The sequence below is a fragment of the Harpegnathos saltator genome, unplaced genomic scaffold (genome assembly GCF_003227715.2).
Source record: "Harpegnathos saltator strain DR-91 unplaced genomic scaffold, Hsal_v8.6 scaffold80, whole genome shotgun sequence".
NCBI classification, from domain to species: Eukaryota; Metazoa; Arthropoda; class Insecta; order Hymenoptera; family Formicidae; genus Harpegnathos; species Harpegnathos saltator.
This window is the reverse complement of record NW_020230649.1, coordinates 39,583-66,078: the sequence shown is the minus strand read 5'-3', so window position 1 is coordinate 66,078 and position 26,496 is coordinate 39,583. Positions and strand designations below refer to the sequence as shown.

Genomic DNA, 26,496 nt, shown 5'->3' with positions numbered 1-26,496 from the left:
GTACATGCTTCTCTTGAGGAGAAATTTAAGGTACCTAAGAAATTTAACTTAATAGCTTCGACAAGCATGTTTCGTTTCTTTCCTTTTCTTCTTTTTCTTCTCTTTTCTCTGTCCTCTCCTCTCCTCTTTTCTTCTTCTTCTCTTCTCTTCTCCTCTCCTCTCCTTTCTTCTTCTTTCCTCTACTAACTAGCGGCGTATGACTTATTTGGGTCACTGACGTCGCAGCGTGTAACAACTGGCACACGTTGTGCATGAAGGAGATGAGTGGCCGACGATGCTTAACGTGATGAGATTGAACGCGATTCTGCAGCCTTAGCTTGCCGTTTCTCTCTTCTTCCCACTCCCCTCTATTTCATATATATTTTGACCGCCTTCAATTGGCCAAATTCTCCGGCAGATTTGCGACGAGTCGCAATTTGTTACATGTATTCTGTGCCGACTTTTAGCCGACGTTCTATATTTTGTATAGCTTGTACAACTTTCGATTGTACGATTCAATCGTAATCATAAGCCGTAAATGGTTACGATATTATAGTTGTCGTGATATGAATGATTACGATTCGTCTCCAGCTAGCGAAAACGACCGATATCTGGAAATGTGCTCGGAAGCATACTCTCTAAAGTATAGTCAGTGTGTTCTTTACTGAAATGCTATTTAAGTGATTTAATTATTATTATAACACTGTAAATTATCACTGTAAAATCTCACTGGAAAGATCAGTAATGGCTGTTCTTATTATATTGATGTTGTTTGCGAACATAGACAGGGTCAGTATACGCAATGCGCACGAAAGTCATTAATTTCATCGTCACAAGTTCATCGCGAAAAGTTCGATCTGGTAAAGTATATCACGAATTTGTGTATGGCATATTTTGCGGTGAAATCTTACTTCGGCTAGTCAAAATTAGTAGAGATTTAAGATGGAATAAGACGGGACTATAAAGTGAAGATAAAAGTTAACAAATGCTCATTGGTTATAGGTCTATGAAATTATTAGATGACCGAAGGAATTTGTACGATTTTCATTTAAGTTCGATGCAATGAGTTGTTGAATGTTATTGAAACTTGTCGAGCATGCGTATTTATGCATATCATACAGCACAAATTCGCGTTGGTGCGAAATTGGAATTTTGTTGTAACATAGTTTGTGTCTCTTGGTTTGCGATTATCCACCTTTTTCAAATGTCTGTTGAATCGAGTGCAATTCGAGCATGATTGCTTTATGAATTTAAACTCGGATCGAAAGCTATAAAAACATGTCGTAAGATATGCGCAGCGTTTGGAGAAGATGTATGTACTATTAATAAAAGGACTGCACGGAAGTGGTTTAAAAATTTTTCTTCTAGTGATGAATCACATTTGAAGATGTATCACGTTCAGGAAAACCTCCCGTTATTGATGACAAAGAGTTATCAATTATTTATGCATATATCAATTACAATATTCATATATCAACTATAAAATTTTTTGAAAATTTCTGCCCATGTTTAATTTTTAATATACAAATTCGCACAAACTTTCTTGGTTACCCTATAATAGTATTCCTATAATTAGAAAATTAGTGCAACTTTAAAGTGCGAGTTTTTATGAAATTGACGCGGTATTCATTCTTGTTCACGATTCTTCCACAGACAATTTAGACAATCGATCGACACCAATACGTAGCGTGAAGAATAATCTGAGGAAAAAAAAATTATTTGTGGGCAAATCGTGTCAACTAACGAATGTTGCGTAAATTTTGCAGAAGTTCATATTCCTCTCAGACTAATAATTTGTAGTGGACCTCTGGTCCAACGGCGAAACACTCCGTTAACCGAGTGAATCGGAAACATTTTCACCGATTCATTCGAACGGGTATAAATAAAACATTTAAAATCCCTGACATGGGGATTCACACGAGTTAGATGAGCAGAACGAGTTGCGTATATGATCGGCAAAAGGTCTCGCGCAACGCACGCCGGCGTTACATGATTGCCGACGGTGTAAGGATGGATCCGCGAGCACCTAATTAATTGCAGGAAACGAAGAGAAATAATAGTGCGGCGGTCACAAAAAAAGCTGCCGATTCATCATGCGTTTTTGTTTTGCCGTTGCGAAGAAAAATGATTGTTTCAAATCTCGACGTGAGTCGCGACGGAACAGTCCGCGTTTGTACGTCCGACTGTCCACGCATAGGCCAACTAATGACACGATAATCTAGCATCGCGACCGATTTTGCGTCTAATTAATAACTGCGACTAATTCGTTTTGTGGGAATGGCCATAAGTATTCATTTTATTTCGTTTGAACAAGGAGCAATTGATTATATGGTTTCTTATTCTTTTTAATTTCATTTATCAGTATATACAGAATCCTCTGTCATGATGCAACGATTAGTTATCGTCACGATATCTCCTGGAGTGTCTCCAGATTGTCTATGCAAAATATGGCGCGATAATTGACATTTTGAGGTCGCGAAATTTCTGGCTAGATCTTGCCTGAGAAAATCGATGATTATTACATATATTCGCACGCCGAATATCACTTTATCACAATAATGTTGCGCGTCCGTATGTCCAATTCCGGAATACATCTTTTTCTCCGTACTATTTTGGCAGATACCTTGTCCTAAGATTGTACCGTTCGTTTCGACGCGTTGATGATCGGGACACCCACTTTGTGAACGATCGAGAGTCTCATACCCCGCAGTTCGTAACCCGAAATAGCGTACGGTTTCGCTCGAGGCAAAACGGTTTCGCAACTACCGTTATAGTTATACGTGGCTCGGCTTGAACTCGGCGTCTGCCGATGGTGATTAAGACAATGATCGTTTGAAAAACAACCTTAGAAGATGTACGTGTGTAGATTTCTTTTTTATCGTTAAACACGAATTCGCAGTCGTGCAATTCAGCTGCGAATGACGAGATGAAAATTACGAAATCATTTTCTTACAATTATATATGAAGCTAAAGACACACACACGATATCAACAACAATCAACAAATTATTTGCTTCATGAATTTTTCCTAGCCATCGCTTTTGCAATGCTATTCCACATTGATAACCACATTGTTGCGTTTCGTACAAATGTTCCGTTGCGATTCGCGCTGCGTTTCTTTGCGGCGATTTTGCATATTTGCATTTTCTGCGAGGTTTCTCCCCCGAGATCACACACACATTGGTATGATTCTATCACGAGCCTAGATTTTTTAGGATTTCTTAGAATTAATCAACGGCGATTTCAAGGCTCAGAAGTAAAGTACCGCTAAGCTATCCGGTCGTACGTAGAACGACGACCTCGTAGGGTCGACATGTCGTTTCTTCGCGAATAAACGGTGGCTTCGCAGTGACAGTAGCGGCCGCGGTAGCGGTGCAGCAACAGCGGCAGCGGCAACGGCAGCGGCAGCAGCAGTAGCAGTAGCAGTAGCAGCAGCAGCAGCAACAGCAGTAGCAGTCATCGCTGACTCGTTTTTACAACGCGTTCACGTGCTCGTTCTGCTGTCCAGCGACCGACTAGTCGACCGTATGCCACGATCGTCATAACTTCCGCGCTCCAGATTCCGCGTTTCATTCACAGTGAACCGACGATAACGCGAACTATGATCGCCGATGACAACGTCACTGATGAAATTTGGAACTCATTCGGAAAATAAAATCGCGATTTAAAATTTGTCGCGTTTCACCACCTCTCGCTGTTCGGAAAAGAATTATTGCGACATCCGTAATTTCGTGAATTATAGAATTCGGATAAAAAGATACGCGCTACTCTATGACGCGGTGCTCTTTAAATAGATCTACTCGGGAGAGAAAGTGTTCAGTACTTTAATTATAGTTGCACAGTGAAATAATTGTAGTTAGGAAAGCTATTTTTGTAGTAAGTGTTACCATAATGTCAGTTACCATAATGTCAGTGATACTAACATTATATGCTTATTACTACACTTATATGCCTGTTACTACTATTGCTGTTTTGTTAGAACAACAAAAAAGGATATAGTTGACGCCATGAAAATAGCTGTAATTTTAGCGACGTTATTTTCTTTTGTCTATATTATAATTTGATCTGTATTACATTTTCATCTGTAATTAATGTCATTGATTTACGTTACTGACTTCGCTTAAAATTGTGAGATATATTTCTTGAATAATTAAGCTATCACGGCTCTATTCTAAGATTCTCGTTATTCGCGGCTACGTTGCAGATATGGTAAAAATTAATTAAATTTCGCTGAACAGCCGCGGTATTCTGGTTGAACATGCAGACACAAAAACGAATTGCCAAAACGAAGTATGGGGACAAGCGATCTTTTCGCGACGATATTATGCGATAATCTTACCGGGTATCGGATTCAGTCCGACCTAATAATATGGTTAACAGTAAATTAGTACATTTGCTACATTTGTTTGTACCTTATGAAAATACCGGTCTTTCCAGAAATGCGTTTTGTCCCTCTCCTCCTTCTCCCATCTCCCCCCGACACGCTGCACTAGAATCTCGGTTCCACGTTTGCGAAATGGATTATTACTTATCGTATCGAAGAAAGACATGCGATACACTGCTTTGTCTGCATCACGGACGCAATGAGACTCACGGAAACGATGCAGTTCTGCGGAAAATTACCATGACGTGACCCGATGTAAATTAGCGACTCAGACATTTAATTGCACGACCAAAGATCAAAGATGAAGATGAATGACAGAGATGAAGATTGATAAATAATTTAGCGTGTAATGCCTACGGCACGGCCGTATTATCGGTAGAAGATGTAGAGCATCAGTGTGTGTATGTATGTGTATGTGTGTATGTACATACATGGCTTTGTCGTGTTGTAAGTTAAATGATTATAAAGTATTGACATTGCAAGCGTGCGCACGCGCTATTATATATAAAATTAGTTATTATTTTTCTATGAAGCATCATCATCATATATGATCTTAAATCGATCCTTAAATTTTTCTTTTCTCATGAAATCATATAATCCGTCATATACGCAAGTTTCGCACTTTACCGATGAGTTTTCTCACCGACAATCAATGCGATTATATGCTTAAACATATACTACGTCATGTACAAATTGTACACTCACTACTTTAATATCTAGCGTTAACGTACAGTCCACCGATGAGACTTGTCGCGGCATTTCAACCGCGTTGTTCATCATCTGTCCAGTCTCCTAACTATCTAAACGTCGCTTTACAACGGTCGCTCTTCGTTTCATCGCACTTTACTATACAGCATCTTACCGCTCCGCATCGTATCGCATCATGACTGCGAATCTTTTAACGGCACTTAACGATTTAATGAAAAGTATACGACGAATTTTAGCGCTCTGAGACTAATACTTGCGAGTGTTATTTCATGTCATTTCGTGTTTTCTCATGATACTCGAACTGTTGGATCTCATAATTTCCGCGGAACAAAAAGCTGTAATGAGTTTGCATGTCTTTTCTCAGTAGGGGATAAAATAGATAAATTGTCGTATGCAGTTTGCATGTATCGGCATGTATTGACGATAATATATGTGGTTATATGTGGTTAATTTAATAATTATAGCACAATTGTTGTGGAATAATTTCGTTGAGGTTTGCCAATACTTCATCCTTGATACATTGTCCACACACTTGTGGTCTTATGCTTGCCTTGCAATTTCCTATAATTCTTTGGTGATAGCCATGTCACGAGAAAAAATTCTCAAGGTTACGGTAAGGGAAGAAGTCACGTGTCGTTATTCGGAAACAAGAGCTCTGTCATGTATATACAACTTAATCAGCAAACATACTCTACCCTTATTGGATCCCAGAGACGAGTCACTTGCGACCTTTAACCTTCGCATGTCGTTTTCTTCTCCCTCTCCATCTCTCATTCTCTCTCTCTCTCTCTCTCTCTCTCTCTCTCTCTCTCTCTCTCTTTCTCTCTCTCTCTCTCTCTCTCTGAACATTACTTATTAAATGTAATAATATTATATTGGATAGAATTCTGAATGACATTGGTTAATTTTAAAATTTTACAGCAGGGTAATTTAATTCAGGCAAATAATTGATAAATCGTTGAAACAATTCGAAGGATGGAAGATAGCATCCTGAAGTGCGAATTTTTATGAAACTTACGTGACATTATTTGTCAATGATTTGTCCATGTTTGGCCATATATATTAGGTCAATCGGAAAGTTTCGTCCGTTTTCTTGCAAAACGTATGGCTTTATTTAAGAAACAAAATGAAAAAGTACATCAATTAGAGTATTGTCCATTGTTAGGGATGACTTTTTCCCATCTTTCGATCAGCAAGCGAATTCCACGGCGAAAGAATGACTCATCTTTGGAGGCTATCCAGTCAGAGACCCATTTTTCGACGTCTTCATAAGAATTGAAGCATTCGTCAGCAAGTGCGTGTGCCATCGACCGAAACAAGTGGTAATCGGAAGGGGCACAGTCTGATGAATAAACCGCATGGAGTAACACTTCCCAGCGAAGTGCTTCTAACGTTTCCTCGACAGATTTTATGACGTGAGGCCGAGCGTTGTCATGAAGCAAAATCACTTTATGCTGTCTCGTTTCATATTCTCGTCGTTTTTCGTGCAATGCTCGGCTCAAACGGATCATTTGTTCTCTGTAGAGATCCCCTGTGACTGTTTGACCACTTTTCAACAGCTCATGGTGCAACACACCCTTCTGATCCCACCACATACAGGGCATTGTCTTCTTTCCGTGGATATTCCGCTTTGGCGTCGATGTTGAGGTTTGGCCGGGATCGCAAATAGTTTTTCGACGTTTGGGATTGTCAAAATAAATCCATTTTCCATCCCCAGTGATGATACGATGTGAAAATCCCTTTCTTTGTTGCCTAGCGAGCAGAATTTCGCAGGTGGTTTTTCGCCTTTCAACGTCTCTTGGCTTCAGTTCATACGGGACCCATTTTTCTTCCTTGTAAATCTTTCCTAAGGTTCTCAAATGATCGGAAATGACAGATTGAGCACAATTTAATGTTTCTGCAAGTTGCTTTTGCGTTTGACATGGGTCTTCGTCCATCAATGCCTGTAATTCTTCGTCTTCGAATACTCTTGGCCGTCCAGAACGCTCTTTGTCCTCTACATCAAAATCACCAATTTTAAAGCGTCGAAACCATTCTCTGCATGTTTTATCGGAAGGGGCATTATCACCATAAACTTCTACAAGCATTCGATGAGCTTCAGCTGCAGTTTTCTTCCAATTGAAGCAAAAGATTAACACTTCGCGTAAATGACGCTTATTTGGCTCAAATTTCGACATTTTCGATGCAGTGAAAAATAATGTTATTGATGTAAACGTATACTTTTATGTACTGAATGTTATTGACAGATGTCAAAACAAACTATTAAGCTTCGTTTAGACATTACAGGTTAACGACAGTTCTAGCTATAACTACTTGTCGCTAAACGGACGGAACTTTCCGATTTACCTAATAATTCTCATCCGTCCAAAACGAATTATTCACAAAACAAGCATACAAAGCACACTATGTGTATCTTCTCTGAGAAAAGATTCTGAAAGATAATTCAACTTGCGTTGATCGTCAAACGAAATGTCACTCCTGTTATAGTTTCTGTAACTGGCTAATCTGCGAGCGATATATTTTAATGCGTTTGTCACACGCGCCCCCAAAAACTTTCTGCCGTGAAGTAACTTTGACTACGCCATCACCTCCTTACTTAATGCACCTCTTTGTTTGATGCCACGCGATCCTTTTATCCTGAATTATTTTTCGTTTATTTCTCCATGTTTGACAAGTTCGACGAGAGCTTTGCCGAGATTTTGGTGAAAAGTGGATGCACACATCGAAATCAGCCGCCATTTTATTGGCTCTTCAAAGTTTGCGAATACTACGAAGGAGCGAGTCAGATCGTCGAAATGTAATCGAAATACACTATTTTCTATCAAGTGGTCTTTCTTTCGTGTCTATATCCTCCTCTGCAATGAGGAATAACGAAAGGTCCTGAAATAATTCATGTTTAGAGAATACACCTTTAAAAAAATTCCTTCGGTAGAAATCTTCGAGTGTAATTTCATCAAAATTTATGATCCTCTGTAATCTTGTAACAACTTAGGAAGACGAAACAAAAAGTCAGTATCTTTCTGAATCTGAATATTCCGAGTCGAAATGTGTTTTTCATCTTTGCACTTCGGTTTTCTCCGCACTGCGTTTGAAATTTAACTTTCACTTCCATATTTTGAACAGCCGGATCAATATTTTTCCCGATCCCACTTAACTTGATAAAATTCTGTTCAAATCTATCAAATTCTATTTGGATTTGAATTTTCACAAAGAAGGAAATTTGACTTTCTCCTCAATTATATTAATTTAAATTTTCATCTCGCGACTCTCTCTCTCTCTCTCTCTCTCTCTCTCTCTCTCTCTCTCTCTCTCTCTCTCTCTCTTTTACTTTCTACTTACTCTAGGAAAACCGCGAGTAGGAGCTCGAATCTCCCATATAAATTAAATCCGATGTGTAATTCTCTAGGGATTGTGAATATTGGAAAATTAAGATCAAAAATAGGTAACAGCAGAATCTTAACTTGAGATCTGATAAGATGCATTCGGGGTTGGTCAAACAAGAGGTAATTGGGATAGTGAACGGAAAGACGAATAGCGCAAAGTAATGGAAAAAGAAAGAAAGAAAGGAAGAGAGAAGTGAAGATGTCGAGAGAAGAAGAGGATGTGTGAGGGCACTCGTTAAAATTTCAAGTTAGAATATCGAACGGTTTATAGAGGTCGAGTACAGGCGCGTGTATACGTGTAATTCTATATATTGCGCGCACATACGTATATGTATGTGTATCGCCGTTGTGTAGAACGGGGTCTCTGATTGTATGTCAGTGACAATTATAAATGTTTCGTAGGATAAGGTTTGGCGGACGCCGGATAATATTGTAATAACATTCAGATGCGTTATTTACGTATTTATGCGCGAAGAGAGAGGAATTTTATATATCCGTGCTTTTTTCATATCGACGTAACATCGATGTAACAATCACAGTCACTGTGTAATCAACAATCAACAATCTCTCACATAATCGTCTCAGTCAATCGACAGATAATCGTTAAAAAATATAAAAGAAACACAATTTCCCGATGAAAGAAAGAGTATTTTCCAATCTGTCATTTAAACTCTGAATCCGGTTCGTGATCGCTGTGCTTCTCTTCGTCGTGATTACATTTTGTCTATGTCTATATTTTGTATGTATATATTTTGTCTATATGTCAAACAGATTTGATTAATATTAATCGTAAACGTGAGGCTTTATCTTTTTAACGCGATTACCGATCTGAAATATTACACAAGAGATTGATACCGTGAGACTCTTTAATCGAAATGCGCGAAATTATACGGAAGTCCTGATTGAGCAATATGAAATTCTGATGTGCGGAAACAGCAGCGAGTGTCTATCGCGAAGATTGAATGCACTCGCGTATCGTCGAAATATTTATTTCGACGATACAAACGTATATTACGACGATCCTCTTCAATCTACTTTCGAAGGTTAGTCGACTCCGACGTGTCCCTTCTTCACAGTCATAGATAATACTTTACGTCTGTCACAAGTCTTATATTGTACACATATATGGTACATATACATGTACATATTAATCTGAGTTCATATATCCAGCATTTCTTACATAAATAAAAGTGTCCACGCGAAATCATATTTGAGAGTGATTCGAATATTCGAGCAAATGTTAATAAATCAATCATTTGGCCAATTCGTCGAGCTTCTTCGGAAAAATATTCTGATCGGCATTACGCAGCATGTTATATCGGAGAAACTTTGGCGTTACTATACTTTCTTCATCCGCTGTGTATCGTGAGCCGTCTTGGCTTCCACGTACCGTGTAAATCTGCGTTTCAAGTGGCAATTTCCATCTAGCAGACGCGCACGCGATTTAAAGGAGTATAAATCGAGATACCGCGATATCGTGAAAAAGTCGTGTCGAGTGAATTTTACGGATAATCGAATTAGACACAGGCATGTAATACGTTTGCGTGTACAATGAAACATAATGCAAACTTTTATGGCTTATAACTGGCTTTAACGGAGGCTCGTTGTAACCAAGTGTATGATTAAGGGATATTAAAGGAAAATCGAAAGATAAAAAAATGTTTCGTTCGACGAAATTCCGTTAATGAGGATCGATCGTACGTCTCAACTAGAGATGTGCGAATCGAATCGAATCGAATCGAATCTCATTTTTTAAATCCGAATTCGAATCGAATCGAATCTATGAAATTTCATTCGAATTCGAATCGAATCAAATGAAATCGAATCGAATCATTAAAAAATTTAACATGACTATTAAACATGCAAATAATGATGGGAGTTTTTAATATGATAGGGAATATTAATATTGTAATATCATCTTAAAAAAAATATAAATATATATTTAAATATGTAAAGTAATTTATAATTAAGTTATTAATTATAAGTTAAGTTAAGGGTTCAAGCATACAGGCCCAGATAGCCCGTTTTGTAGTTGATGCGTGCAAACGCTAATTTATTTGATTCGTATCTGAATCTTCGTGAATTTTCGAATTATTCGGATTCGAATCGAATTTAATTACATTAGATTCGATTCGATTCGCATTTGAATAGTTCGCATATCTCTAATCTCAACGTTTATATCACATGAGAGGTATATATCTTCGTAAATTATTCTCATTCGTTAATGATTAACGGTTTTAAGTCGCTTATGTACGAGTTAGTTGTACGACATGATTAGCGCTGACTTGTTCCTACAGAAACCGCATTTACGAAATTATTAAAATTATTAAAAATTGTAAAGCAAAACTTATTAAAAATATAAAAGATTTTGTATGATTGCATCAAAAGTCGAGATTCTGATACTCGACACTAAACTCGTTAGAGAGCATTCTTTTCCATGATTCTGATGATACGTAGCATTTTTAGTCGAGAATCTGTTACACATGCGCGCGCGCACACATACACACACACACACTCTCTCTCTCTCTCTCTCTCTCTCTCTCTCTCTCTCTCTCTCTCTCTCTCTTTCTCTCACTCACTCATTCATTCATTCATACACTTTGCCTTTCTCTCAGTTGTTCCGGCTCAACATGGATTGTTCGTTAATTCTGCTACTAAGATTCTTTGACCTCGTCGATAGAAATGGCGCAATCAATCGAGAAAGAAGATATTCCATGACATGTTGTGAATATTTTTTCGTTGGTCCTTTCCCACTTTCGAAGAGGATATTAATACTCTATACGCAGTCGGTCGACTGTTGCTTCCATAACGAGTGATAACGGGCGCGCGTTGTATACGCGACGCGATGAAATCTCGCTTATTCGTATATCAAATGGACATACATGCACATAACATGAACATGTACTAAATAAATAAAACATAACTCTGCGGGTGGGGAGACGTATGTCTCAAGAAGGACTCTGCGATTTGTTTTTCCATCTCATACTCGTTTAATCTCGTCGAGATATTAATATAGTACCATCCATCGAACATGCTTATCTATTACCTTTGGTTTACAGAGATTTTTTTCTTCTTATCACGGTACGACCATTATCATAAAAGACACCACGTGTAAATGGAGAATTCTATAACAGAAATTTCGCATCGTCTTATCGTTATCTAATAATATCACGATATTTTTCAGTACGAAACGTGATCGCGCGCTTCTCACGGTTGATCTCGACCATTGTACATTCGCGCTGATCAGTAAGTCCGAAAATATATTTAATCGTTACATCGAGATCTCCTCAATACATTGACTGCTAAATAAGAGATATCTCATAGTTAACGTGCGAAAAGAATTTCTTCCTGCATACTGCTATATGCCAACCGAGATCGGTATCTGGAACCGAAATCAGACCAGACGAAATTAATTGGATTAATCTTTGGACGAGGATTTGACACATGCGTACGTTTTGAGATACGTTCAATGTTTCATTTTTAATTTGAACATTGTCGGCAAGACATAACCAATATTATTGCGAATAAATATTCACCATAAAAATCCCGAAAGGAGAAGAGAAATCTCGTCACACGATTAATGGACGTCATATTTACGTCGCTTCGAAATTACATTACTTTTCTTAGTTAATGTTAATACATTCCTCTCGAAATAGGAAACTTTTTTCAAAATTACATGAAACGTTTCAGTTTATCGCATACTGTCCGTAGCGCGAAACAAGTTAACAAATATCGGAATCAAAAATTAAATTCAATCAACAGATGCATATCTTAGATGTACGTACGCACGTAACAATGTATTAGAGATGTGCGAACTATTCGAATTCGAATCGAATCGAATTGAATCTAATGTAATTCGATTCGATTCGAATCTGAATTCCTATGATTCGAATCCGAATAATTCGAAAATTTCGAATCGAAGATTCAATTACGAATCAAATATATTAGCGTGCATTATATTTGCATGCATCAAGTACAAAACGAGACATCTGGGCCTGTATGTTTGAACCCTTAACTTGTAATTAACTTAACTTATAATTAATAACTTAATTATAAATTACTTTAAATATTTAAATATATATTTTACTTTAAGATGATATTACAATATCAATATCCCCTTTCGTATTAAAACCTTCCATCATTATGTGCATGTTTAATAGTCATGTTAAATTTTTTAATGATTCGACTCGATTCGAATTCGAATGAAATTTCATAGATTCGATTCGATTCGAATTCGAATTAAAAAAATGAGATTCGATTCGATTCGATTCGACATAAAAATTCTTGACTCGCACATCTCTACAATGTATTATAGTAAATGCAAGCTCACAACGAAGAAACGTCTTGGAAGATAGACTGTCATAAGCCACGTGTATATTGATATTATTTTTTTTATAATATTCCCCAGAGAGCCACGTGTTATTTTCTTTTCACTATTATTATAATTAATTATATACCTAATATATCCAAATAGTATTTGAATCGGATTTTGAAGTCTCCTGTGCAGCTCACACGGCACGATTCGCGAGTGCGATATCGCGGGTGGTCGGAGACACACCGTCGGTTGTCGTATCGCGTGTTTGCGTTGCCAATGTCTGACGGCAGAGGGACGGAACTTTTTCAGATATTCTTCCGGAATTGAAGCGTCGTCCGTGGAACTTAGGAGTGTCGTGTCATGTGACGTTTGTCCCCGGCCTTCGGCAAGGCTCCGCATGATCGTGGCGCATCTGGCGCATGTCATCAATAATGCAAGACAACGCGACACTACGATGAGCATATTCCTTATCGGTATCGCGCGGTTCGCGCTCCACGGACGAAGCCTCTAATCAAATTCTGGAATATGTCCATGACCGCTACGTGCGGTATAAGATAATAACCATAGGAAACTATACTTTTCCGCCGCTTATATATTCGTAGAGTCCGTACGTGCGCTTTGCTCACGTTGGAACTATGCTAAAGCAACTGCCAGTCAATCGAGCATCTCGGAAGATTAATAATCTTGACAGCTCATTAATTTTCCTAACGAATTAACGAGTTGGATGGGCGAGCCGTTGCATGTACTATATGTAGCATTAGAATTTTATCAAATGTAATGTTCAGTAGTTTCTTTTTCATTACATATATAAAGGATTTGTAAGAACCTGTACATTATAAGATCCGCGTGTACATCATAAACTCTCGCGGGCTATATTTCCTGTTTGATCCGTTATCAGTAGAATCTTTTTCAAATTTATTATTTTCATTAGACGCGCTTGGAAGAGATGTTGATCATTAATCGATTGAAATTTTGCTTGACTAAATTCCAAGATTATAACTATACAATCACGAAAATCAAAATTAACTTTGAATAAATCGTGATCACATATATTATCGCACGAAATGGAGAAACGCGTGAACCTTTGGAGAGTTTTTGACAGGCGAGAACGATACTGACTCGGGGAAGACAAAAGAGCGCGCGCATTTTTTGTAGAATTTCAAGCTATCAAAGTAGTGAAAATCTCTCTCTCTCTCTCTCTCTCTCTCCTCTCTCTCTCTCTCTCTCTCTCTCTCTCTCTCTCTCTCTCTCTCTCTCTCCCTTTCTCTCGGCTCGGTGAAGCGTTGCGTCGCGTCGCGTCGAGGATAATTTGATTCATGCGTCGTTTCCGCGTACACCAATTTGCCAGAATGATGTTTATTTAAAGGTCCGCGACGCGAATCGTCGCTCACCGAAATTTCTATCACGAGTAAGCGACATTTTTTTTTTTTCATTTAGCGACTACTCATACCACTTTGCGACCATTCGCTGTCTCACTGCTCGAGCGTCATTTTTCCGTGCGCGCGTACTCATTACACCGCGTGCGCGATATTCGATTCTCGAGCCTTGGTCGCGCCGGTGCATACCAACGAAAGTGTTAGACTCGAAACTCTAACGCCTACTATAGGCCGTTTTATACGGCCTTACCACGCAGATATACCGCGGAATTCGTTAATTATGAAAAAGGTCGCGTAATCGAGCATCGAGTAAAGACAGTTTGACGTGTCTAACAGCGGCCAGTCTGACATCCCGGCTGGCCCGTGGAAGTGCCGGATTCGCGTTGCTTCTCTCGTTGCTCGTCGATTCTTTTGTGAAAAGAATCTTCTCTGTGTCATTATCCTTTCCGTTCCATTCCTCCGCTCCTCTTTTTCTTCTTCATCTTTTTCTGACTGACTCTTCATCATCTTCGTGACAAGACGATCACCGCTGGCTCGGTTCGATCGCTCTCACTTCGCCACAGTCTTTGAAGATCCTCTAGGTTAGTGGTTCTTGATCGCCGCTTTCGGATCGTCGTTTCCGATCGAAGAGAATCTGCAACATCAACATGAATATCTTCTTCCTCGCGAGGCTGGTCCTGCAATCGCTAGGTGCTAAATGGCGGCGGCAGGTCAAAAGAGGGATCTTCAGGAAGTATCGATACCAGCGTGGTTTTTATTGAAGAGATCAATTCCGCTCATCCTCTCACGGCCAGGACGGCTGGTCGTTGGGGCACCCTTCTCACGTCCGCCTCATTGTGCATTGCTGCGGTCCAGCTGCTTGTTAAAGCAACCTGCTGCGGCTCGTTGAACCCATGAGGTGTGGTTATTCTCGCAGTGCACTACGAACAGGTCAAAACTGGTTCGTTAGTCACCGCTGCGTTTTTTCGGCCCGTTTGGTCTACGTCGCATCGATAGTTTCTCTCCTTTTTCTCCTCTATTCAACACACACGCACACACACACATACTCTCTCTCTCTCTCTCTCGCTCTCTCTAGTCGAGTGCAAAAGACATTTTTTTCGTGTTGTCGCGGTTTGGTCTTTATATGTTCCTTTTCATTCTCGCGGAAATTGGCGAGCAACCAAACAACCAATCAGCGCTTCAAATTTACCGTAGCGTTGATCGCTACACACACGCGCGCATACATAGTTCTCCTATTATTCTCATCCATCAATTACCACCTTCTACCGTCTCACTATCTTCTCGGTCTTCTCGGTGCTCAATCATAGCCCAACTCGAGCTATAAGCCAGATAAAATAAATATATCACGTCGATTTTGTGCTATTACCGTCCTTTACGTCGCCGAGTATCGTTGTTGTCGTTGTCGTACGATTATACAGCTGATTTTTGTGCGCTCGTACGTTATGGCAAGCATCTTTTTTATCGAAGACATTCAGCATCTATTGATTTTCGTCCGATTGATCCGAGCTCACGTCGATTGCCGACTGGCTGGCAACCGCCGTTGAAGCTGTCTCAATACTCGATATCTTTTGAGGAAGAAATATTCTATGGAAGGATTACGATATCTGCCAATACCACGATTGTCGTTCTCACGTCAACGATGATGGAGTTTGAAACTCGAGCGTTGATCGACCTCTGCTTTCCCTCTGTCCCACTCACCAGGGCAAGGTACTATCGCGTATGGCTGTTGTTTGAAGAATTATTTAATTAAGGATAATTAAAGGATAAAGGATTTGTGCACCATTGTGCACCTACGATGAGTTTATTAAATGCCGTTGATAACGCCACTAATGTGCACACGGTTCTTTTCGTTACGTCCCTATCATGATTTTACTACTTTAATTTGCAGGTCTGCGGGGTCCATAGGCGCGCGATCGGCACCAAGCACACCTCTACAAGCTGTCCCCGATGGGCCGCAGACCGCGGGCCAACAATCGATCAGCGGATCCCAACTTACCGTAGCCGGCGCCAGCTATCCTCAGCCTCCGAGGAGTCCCAGCCACGCGGCTTTGAGATGTAACGACAGGTGAGACACCTCGTGTGTCCTTGTAGCCCTCGAGAAACTCCTTTTACATTTGTCCGCGCGTGTGTTTTCGTTAGGACGCTTAGGATGTTAAATCATATTTCGTTATTTTCAGTGGTAGCGTTTCTACTTTCCTGGATTCAGATAACACTTTCGTGATTGAAATGTTATATTACATTATAAGATTAATAAGACAGGCCAATCGAGAGAACCGATTTAAGATTTTTCAATCAAATTTGTCTTCATCGCACTCGATGGAAATAAATTATTCATTAACACTAGGATATGACTAGCGACGATTAGTACGATCTATTTACTTCTATCGGAGCGTTTTTGACAAAATATGTTATGCGCTTATTCTTTTATGTTTTATTCAACACCCATTAAGAATATAAAATGTATCGTCATATGAATTGAAGCAATTTCTGTAAAAATTACGGACCAATTATTTTTTGTGAGTACATGGTGCTTCTAATGTTAACCAATTATACGTATATATATGTATATATATATATATATATATATGTATGTATGTATGTATATATATATATATATATGTATGTATGTATGTATATATATATATATATGTATATATATATGTATATATAGTCGCCGTATAGTCGTTCTCTTTTTCATGAAAGATCGTGGCTGATCTTCTGTCGAGACTTGAAATCGATGCTTGAATTTCGTGACCGACGCAATGCATTGCATTTAACCTTTTTTAATGGAAATACTTCTATGATGTATCTATATCATTCAACGCGAGTAAATATATAGCGAGTTTGACGATGATTGTACGTTTCTTTTCGCGCTTCAGCGCAAATAGTCGTTGGGGTCGGTCAGATTTTTCCGTCGAGAAGAGCGAAAGCATGCCTGTCTCCCGTGCTTTTCCACGAACGATTCTGCTAATAGCAGAACGACGCCCGGTCAACGATGGTAACTTTGCCGGCAACGATACGTTTTTGATAATATCCACATTGACGTAAAATCCATTTGTATCTTTGCTTCTGCGACGTGAGTCCGTATATGAAATCGGCACCCTATCGGCTCTTGAAAATTATCAGCACTCATCGTTGATAACGTTGCCCACCTGGGCATACAACGCGAGAGAGAAGAGAAGCGAAGAAGGGGTGGGGGAGACTAACGAAGAGGGAAAAGCTGTCGCGAAAAATAAGATATTACTTGCTCCCGAGAGAGATAAAGCGTGTAATTAATTTGTCTATTGGGAAGCGGGGGGTCCCCACAGCAATTGACGCATTGTAACATCTGATATACAATGTTATCGTTGAGTGACACGTCTCTCGTAGCGTTTAAATTATCTTAATAGTGTGATCGAAAGCAGTGACGCAAGGCTAATTTCAAGGAACTAGTTTTAGTAAGTTTTAGTAGTTTTAGTAAACCGGCAATTGATGCCAGATGTACATAAACCGATATCGTATATCGATTTGTTTTTCTTTTCTTTTTTATCACGGATAAGATAAAATCCGTGAATCTAGTCTTGGCGAATCGACTCAAAGGACTTGGCAAACTCGATAAAGCGGTATTTTCACGGTATGAGTGAGTTTTCGAGTATTCAATTACGTGGAATCTTTCAAGCGAATAAGCGAATTGATAATCGATAAATTTCAGGAATAAATATGCCAACATTATGACGCTTGTGAATAATTATTTTTGCAGAAATATTTCTTGAAAGAAATTAGCATTTGTGTAATTGCCATTTCCGCATGATGTTTTCGTGGACTTTAAAGATTTTTTGGGCTTGCGAAGATTTTTATTTTAAAATTTCTACGTGATTTAATCTAAAATCTAAAAAAAATACTATTTTTTCGATGTTTTTTTGATATTTAAGAGGAAAAATTATATTTTATTGACTATTTTTGTCGCTGATTAGTAGTTATATGTGCCGCGTTGCGAGAAATAAAGAATCCAGATTAACATGCAAAAAGAGAAAAAGGAGTACACCAGGGGAATGACGTTGTTTAAGCTTGAGGTTTATCGATTATAGCGTAAACTGACTTTTTCTTCTTTAAGCGACGTCATTTCCGAGCGCGTGGACCGGTCATCAATGTCTGGAAATAACGTTGTCGACAGAATCGTCGCGTCTACCACCGTTGCTCACACCTGCATTTTTATCGATATATCTCCTCTCTTTCCAGTAATACCTCTCTTTTCCTCACTTCTTGTCCGCCTTATCGCATCTTTCTCATCTGCTCTGTATCTAACGTGTTGTTATCTATCGCATATCTGTACTTATCATGTACAGACGGTTATCGTTGCGAACTTTTGCGGGTTTTAACAATCTGCTTAATCGATGCCGATGGTGCAGACGCTCCGGACATTCCCTCCCACGTGTTATTATCGATATCGGCTGCGGATTTTTAAACTACCGGGACGGTGCTCGGCGTGCACCAGTTAAGCGTTATGCCGCGCGCCGATCGGTCGTGCAAACACCGCGACTGGTGGTCTAAAAACACTGTTGTCCGTTGGTGGATAATGTCACAGACGTGGATCGTTGTCCCTTGAGTCGAAGACTACGCTAGCTGAAAGACGGGAGCGATATTCTTGGCGATATTCAACGCGAAATTCAGAATATTCGAATTTGTACACGACGGTGAATCGTCTGAGGCGTGGGCCGTGCGGAAGGATCCGTATTTCATTGTATCGCACTTATTTTTCGAATGAAATTCGAGCGAGGATACCTGAAATCTATGACAAACTTGAGGATAGACTCAACAATGGGACAATCGTACGAAATGTGGGGCAACGATCTGTGGAGCATTACTTTCCCGAGGAAAATAAGCAAAACAACCTATAAGCATAGTGAATTTGCGGAGCGTTTAACTGAAAAGTATGTGAATTGCTCGATGATTTATTAAACATGTACAATTAGATAGATTTGTATTTCCTTCTAAAGTGACGAGAGTGCAGTTTTAGCGAGATCGTTTGAAAAGAAAGAAAAACTTTACACACAGAGAGAACGATTTAGTTGAATTTAACAAATGCTTAGTTGGAATAGTCCAACTAAAATTTTTGATTGATCGAACGAAGTTTTGTTTGACGCAACAAAAATATTTTGTTGCAGCTTAGTTCCAACGAAATGTTTTTGTTGCGTCAAATAAAATTTTGTTCGATCAGTCAAAAAATTTATTTCGACTATTCCAAATAAGCATTTGTTAGATTCAACTAAATCGTTCTCTCTGTGCACATTGATCCGCGAGTATCCACCACATCATTATATAATTTAATTATCATATCATGTCATGATAATTATTACGAAATAAATAAACTCCCTAGTATAGATATAATCGAACGAAATACGTTTAATATGTCTTTCTTTTAATAAAAGAAAAAAGTATATACATTTATTTACATTCAGTGCCAATGTTCTATCATCTGGGGTCTCCTCAATATGTAAATTACAAACACCAGCTGAACTGAAATGTAAAAGCAGATTTTTCCTTCACGTTTGAATTTCTATTCGAACAGCAGCGTCGGTTCTTACTTGCCTTCATACATTTTTTATAACAAGTTAATATTTCTTCCCAAAATCGAGCTTGTGTATCATTTTATAAAACAAGGAGTTTATACAATAGATAACATTCGTTCATGGTATCGACAAGTTTAATACAGCCTGTAATTTTGCTCCCCTTTCAGTCACCTTTCAAAGCCGCTGAGTAGGAGCACACCATCGATGGCAGCTGGCGGTGGTGCGCAGACTCCAGCAAAGGTCAGCAGATCCTCGTCGAGGTCCTCACCGACCTCCACTAGCAGCGCGAGACAGAAAAAATTCCACAGGCACTTCAGCCAGGTAGGAACGATGATCGTTACTTCACATGTTGCAAGGATGTTTCGTAAAGCGCGTAAATGGTGTATTGTACGAGGTACACACGAAGATCTCGTTTGTTGCGTGATTCGCGACACTCTTACGGTTTCGGTACTTCGGTCGTTCTGGGAGTTTCATTGGAATCATCTTGTTTCGCGAAGAAATATTGCTGGCTGGCCGTGATTGCTCCTCCTATGTGTTCAGGTTTTATCAAAGTTTGTCGCGGAGAAAATGCGAACGACAATTCGAACGATAATTACTCCATTATTGTGTATCATTTGTTCCATCTGCGTTCAATGGACGATAAATTAACGTCTCCTAAATTAATGTAGGATGTGAACGCGCGCACGTCACTGCACGCTTCGCTTCGTAGCACGCGGCGTTTGCTTCTGCGTATGCAATATAAAAATACCTCTCTTGTTCTCTCGATGAACTTTGGAGAGACAAAAGATCTACCGCTTTCGTCAAACGAGAGAGCGAGTGAGCTAGATAGATAGATAGATAAATAGATAGATAGATAGATGGATAGATAGATGGATAGATAGATAGATAGGTAGATAAATAGGTAGATAGATAGGTAGATAGATAGATAGATATATATAGAGAGAGAGGGAGGGAAGAGAAAGAGGGAGGGAGAGAGAGAGAGAGAGAGTCTTGAAAAGTTGTCAAATTCCGAAAGTTGTCGCTTTCTACAATTCAACGTGGACTTGACGGGATTGTGATTGTCTCATACGCTAAGGACAAATACAAGAGATTGAGATACATCTCAAGGGTTTGAAATTTCTCCAGTATTGTAGAAGCAGCTGTTGGTTTAGTCGATCGAGAGTAGCATACGATGACATCGCGCTGCATCAATTAGGTGAAGTAAAGGGTATAAAAATACAAACGAACAAGAGCTACACGGGTGTTTCGCAATGCCTGATTGTTCAAGGAATGTTTCATGTCACATATGTTTCATATCACATATCCATTTGAAACAAAGTCCATTTCCAATCGCAGAGTGTAATAACTTATAGCTAAAGTCACAATACACGAGAGGTATCGGCTGAGTAAGAAGGGAATATCCAAGTACAAATTTGCGGATTCATTTCGATTCTTTCGCTTTCTCGACTACCGTTGTGACATTAGAGAACTTTGCTTGCGATGTTATTTAAAAATTTGTTGTTTTAATATGCTAATTAATTATATGTATTATTGAGAGAAATGCGCTTGGCAAAAAAGAACCCACGTGAATTAACTCGTCGTTGACATACAAAAGAAGGAATTCTTTTCACAGTAAATTTTAACTTCGAGACTTTATTCGGCAATCAATGTCAAGAAGTGTTATTTAAGAAGTGAAACAAAGAATATATAATCTCTAAATTTCGAGAATTAAAAAAAAGCTACAAATTTTCTTTTCGTCACGTATCGTGTCTCATCTCATTGTGTCAGCGAAAGAGCAGTATCGACCTAATGCATAGTCTTCGAAATTTCGCGATCAGGTGGCGGAGGACGAACGCGTGCTCAACTACTACAGCTGCGCGCTGGTCGGCGACATCCTGCTGCAGGGTCATCTGTACATCACGCCCAACTACTTTGCATTCTACAGCAATGTATTCGGCTACGTGACCAAGCTGCTGATACCGACGGTGTCGGTCCTCAAGATCAGCAAAGAGAAGACTGCGCGTATCATACCGAATGCGGTCGCGGTGGCGACCGAAGAGGAGCGTCACGTCTTCTGCTCGCTGCTCTCGAGGGACTCGACCTTCAAGCTGATGAAGCAGGTCTGGGACGCGGCGATGGAGCCGCGGACGCCGAATGTTCTGCCGTCGCTCGCCAATGACAACAAGCTCCTCACACCTGACGCTCTGCTGGTGGACGATTCCGAGGAGGTGAACGCCGAGGAGGAAGAATCGAGTATGTCTGAGAGCGGCACCGATCTTATCTCGAGACCGCCGACTGTCTGCACCGATACCGACGGTGCGCCCATGGGCCTGAACAGACCGAGTTTGCCGGTCGCTAGGTGAGTTTTCTTTCTGCTACACAAGGAAAAGTTTTATTTCTATAATGTATCTTTTTTATTATATCGCATAACCGGGATGAATATGATATATATATATATATATATTCATGCTAAAATCTTTTATACGACACGGTTGATTAAATTATTAAATTATTCGTTGAATGCTAATAATATATTTATTTATGCTGCATATGTATATACTTTGACACTATAATATAATATAATAAGAGAATATTGTTTTTCAAACAAGAAAATGCGCATTTTATTCAAAATCGTGGTTTCTCTTATATGAAAGCAATTTTTCAATCTATTTAAATAAATAAAGGAATTTAGATTCAAGTGAATTCATGGGATCTCATTTTCCTTCTCATCCGCAGATTAGAGGGCGTTATATTAACGAGGCCGCAGATACCAGGCCGATTCGGTATGCTAAGATCTTTGTTCGCCGGCTGTAAGCCTGGCACGTTGATAACGATACTGGTGTTCTTGGCGACTCTCTTGATGGCTCTCTACGTATTGGCGGCTGTAATGTTGATGCGCATTGAGAATCTGCACACCGTGTACGTCAATCACCCCCTCGTTTCGCCGGAGCGCTTTACGCACGATCGACTGTTGCATTATCTTAATACGAATCTGGATCAAATAATCAAGGTGAGACGTTTCGTTCGTTCATTCGTTCGCTCAATCAATCGATTATCGACAAACGACTCTCTCGACTTGTGGGTGTTTCTCTTTGACATTTATTTTACAAATCCGCTTGGCTCGTAGGTGCGTCAGAGTCTGCAGACATTGTCGCAGCAGTTCGTGACGATGAGCCAAGGCAGTGAGACGGGCCCGACCATGTCCGGCAACGTGGTGGAGCCGGAGGACGCACCGAGTTAGCCCACAACCGAGCTAAACGACTTAATCCAGCCGAATAACACAAGGCTCCGTCACCTCGCTGTCGAGCGAGGTATTGCCTCTTGAAGAATATCATCAATGTCGTTGTCATCGTCTTCGTCGCCATCGCGTCTCGACACGGCGAAACAAGACAATTTCTCTACAGACATTCGTTACAGTGCGCCAATCACGCGCGCTTGGTCGTTGTTATCCATGTTGTTATTATGACAGACTTTTGGAGCCCACGAGAGTGAAAGAGGGAGAGAGAAGAGAGAGAGAGAGAGAGAGAGAGAGAGAGAGAGAGAGAGAGAGAGAGAGAGAGAGAGAGAGAGAGAGACAGAATCTGCTGCTAAACGACACACAGCTCGTAAAACGAGATTTTGTGAGCGCGCGAATCGTTCACGAACTTCCGGATTTGAAAGCGAGCTCCGAGCACGCGTGAATGGCCAGGTGAAATCGAGCGTTTGCGCGATTAGACTGCTTCAACAGCACATATATGTGTTACGAATTGACACGTACATATGATTATGCGAAGCGACGAGGGTAAATGCGCGGCGAGCAGAGGTTGTCGTTTTTGTTATCTTTTCTTTTCATCATAAACTAGTCACGTGTATGTACCTAAGTCCCGGGGTATAATAAAAGAAGCAAAATATGTATATATATATATATATATGTATGTGTATATATATGTATATGTATATATATATATATGTATGTATGTGTATATATATATATATATATATATATATATATATATATATATATATAGAGCTATACATACAGACATAAAATGATAACGTATATTTCGCGATTAAACTTGTTCGTTAATTATATATTTCGAGCTAGTCGGGCACTGTTGTATTTCACATCGCTGCTGTACTAAAAGATCGACACTTATTACATAGCGCATCTCAATTGCGTGATTAATCGTATCTCGATATCAAGCGCGTGCATTCGCGATATACGTCGAGCAACGATATTTTATCCTCGATAAGTATCGACCGAGGTATAAAGGAATTTGCTTTCTTTAACCGCCACATTAGCTCTTTCAGTACCTCCTTCAAATTCGCATTTGATAACGGTAAAACTTCAACTTTAGACCACCCCATCTCTTTCTCCCGTTCGTTTCCAAATTTTAGTGGAAAATGTTGGTTATCCTCAGCTTACATTTTCCCCGTTATCACTAGACAATGTTTCAAGAGTACATTGTTAATGGAGATAAAAGAGAATCGCTTGACGTGTTCTAAATTAAATAATGATAAAATTAGAAATGTGTAAATAGTACGAGAAATATAATAAGAAGAGATTATGATATTCCTCATTTTAATTTCACAAACAAGTCGACTTCTGTGTTGTTTCTGTTTCTTTTTTAACTTGCAAATCGAGTAAAATGATTCCTTCAAGTGCTTTCACTTATTCTCTTAAACTAAACACCGTTTTATTATCGTTAATTTTAATTTACGTAACATTACGTAATCAAATCTCTATATGTTTTCTCACTTTCTTGCGTAATTTAAAGCGCAACACAAATTATAAATCAAGAAAGGTCTGAGTGAAACGGAAGAGAGAACGATAACTCTCGTCTAAAATATTAATATTTGTATATTCGTATCCCATATATCGCGCTTTGAGAGGACATTTACTTAGCATTACGTGACAAAGCCTGTTACAAGGTAACCGAATGAATCCATGAAAACAGAAGGACGGATTTGTCCTATGTCTATTTAGGTACTGAAAGGGTTAAACTGCGCACCCCCTTGGATGGACTCAGAGATACGTGAGAATTTATGTTCTCACGTGCGCGACTGTTCCTATTGCGTTTCCGATTGTTTCTGGAAGTAACAACAGCCTATATTTTCTTCTGGATTCGAGACGGTCACGCGAGTCTTCTATATCGAAAGTGGCTCTATCTCGAGTTCTCTGTGAATACGCCAAGCTTTGAGAATTCGATTGAAATGTGGGCGTGACATCGCGAATGGAAATTCACGGTATCCTATTAATTCCATTTGCATTCAATTGGCCGCTAATAATGCGTCACGTATAAAATCTTGATCTTTTATTCCTTTTCTCTCTTCATATATACACAGTATGTCGGAAAAATAACGGAACTTTTTAAATTAAAAAAAACAATTAGTTATTTTGCCAAAATTATTTCTTTTTATTCAAAATACATTCCTTCCGCATCAATACACCGCTGGACACGTTCAACCAATGCTAGCATAGATTTTTTTATGTCGTTTTTCGGAATCGCCTCAATGACCCTCGTCACGGCTTCTTGGACTTGTGTAACACTGTCATAAAATGTTTCTTTCATGGCCAGTTTGAGTTTCGGGTACAGAAAATAGTCACACGGAGATAAATCAGGTGCGGAGGATGTTGAAGCACACAGACTTGTTTTTTCGCCAAAAATTCACGAACAGTGACGGTCCTGTGAGATGGTGTATTATCGTGCAACAAAAACCAACATCCTGGCGCTCGATATTCGGGCAAAATTTCGTGAATCATGTCTTTGATCGTATTTAATTCCTCTGCTATCCATCTCACAGTCGAATTCGCATCGTAGGCGATTATTTCACGCACTTTTTCCACCAACTCATCGCGATTTTTATTTTTTGGCCGGCCTGGCTTTGGGTCGTCTTCCAAAGCATCACGACCGTCCTGGAATCGCTTATACCACTCGAACACACGTGTATGGGATAAGCAATCATCACCATAAACTTTTTTCATCAATTTAAATGTTTTTGTAAAAGTTTTACCGAGCTTGAAACAAAATTTAATATTAGCTTTTTGTTCCATCGTGTTTTTGTGACGAGGTGACAAAAGGTACTATCACTTTAAGCGCTACAACTTCACAATCCGTTGATCGATTCTAATGATGGCGATCTCGTTTTGTAGAAGAGATATACAGCTTTCAGATTATATATTGTTTCAATAAATGGCGTTAATAATTTTCTTTAAATTTAAAAAGTTCCATTATTTTTCTGACATACTGTGTATGTATGAGATGTCCAAAGAGTCGAAGAAGCATTATAAAAATGCGAAAATGGCTGTGATTAGAATTTTTGTTGTGTAGTTTTCTCATTTTTACTTGAAACTTTTGACACGGAAAAGTTGAAAAATATTTAGACAAAGTATTTTTTTAATGATTTTTAAAAGTTGGAACATTGATTTTGGATATTTGACTATTATATTAAAATGAAATTATTACATGTATTGTGTTCTCGAACGTATCTTCTTTTCGTACTGATAGGTAGTTTCAGTCGTAAAACAGATACGTTTTTCTTACGAAGTTTTATTCCTTGGCGCACTTTCGAGATAAATGGCTCGCGCACGAAAGTGCTTGCAAAATCTTTCATTCGTTTTCGTATTTCGAAATCATTGAACTTTTTATATTTTTTACCACAGAACGGAGAATGTTCGGAGCAAAAAGAAACAGAAAGAAAAAAGAAAGAAAGAAAGGAAGAAAGAAAGAAAGAAAGAAATAAAGAAAGAAATAAAGAAAAAAAGAAAAACAGAGGTATTATTATATTCGTGGTTATAACATGGGGTAAAAGGTGGTTGACTGTGATAATAGGATCATGGATGT

At 39.1% G+C, this 26,496-nt stretch overlaps 2 protein-coding genes across 5 annotated transcripts in view; one reads left to right on the top strand and one right to left on the bottom strand.

Annotated features, from left to right (window-relative positions):
* Positions 1-23,566, top strand: part of LOC105186743 (GRAM domain-containing protein 2B) — a 57,473-nt gene extending 33,907 nt beyond the window's left edge. For 3 of the 4 annotated variants that reach the window (XM_011147196.3, XM_025306823.1, XM_019842580.2), the window contains 5 exons: positions 16,033-16,209; positions 19,861-20,014; positions 21,490-22,031; positions 22,409-22,682; positions 22,800-23,566. In XM_011147196.3, the coding sequence (XP_011145498.1) occupies positions 16,033-16,209; positions 19,861-20,014; positions 21,490-22,031; positions 22,409-22,682; positions 22,800-22,913 (1,261 nt within the window). In that variant the 3' untranslated portion in view covers positions 22,914-23,566. The remainder of the gene's footprint in view (positions 1-16,032; positions 16,210-19,860; positions 20,015-21,489; positions 22,032-22,408; positions 22,683-22,799) is intronic. The other variant, XM_011147279.3, reaches the window with a different exon arrangement.
* LOC109504063 (uncharacterized) lies at positions 11,492-13,957 on the bottom strand. Its single transcript, XM_019842607.2, has 2 exons — positions 12,911-13,957; positions 11,492-11,835 (listed from the first exon to the last, which is right to left on the bottom strand). The coding sequence occupies exons 1-2, from the start codon at positions 13,228-13,230 to the stop codon at positions 11,778-11,780; spliced, it is 378 nt and encodes a 125-aa protein (XP_019698166.1). The 5' UTR covers positions 13,231-13,957; the 3' UTR covers positions 11,492-11,777.
* Positions 23,567-26,496: the final 2,930 nt, after the last annotated feature.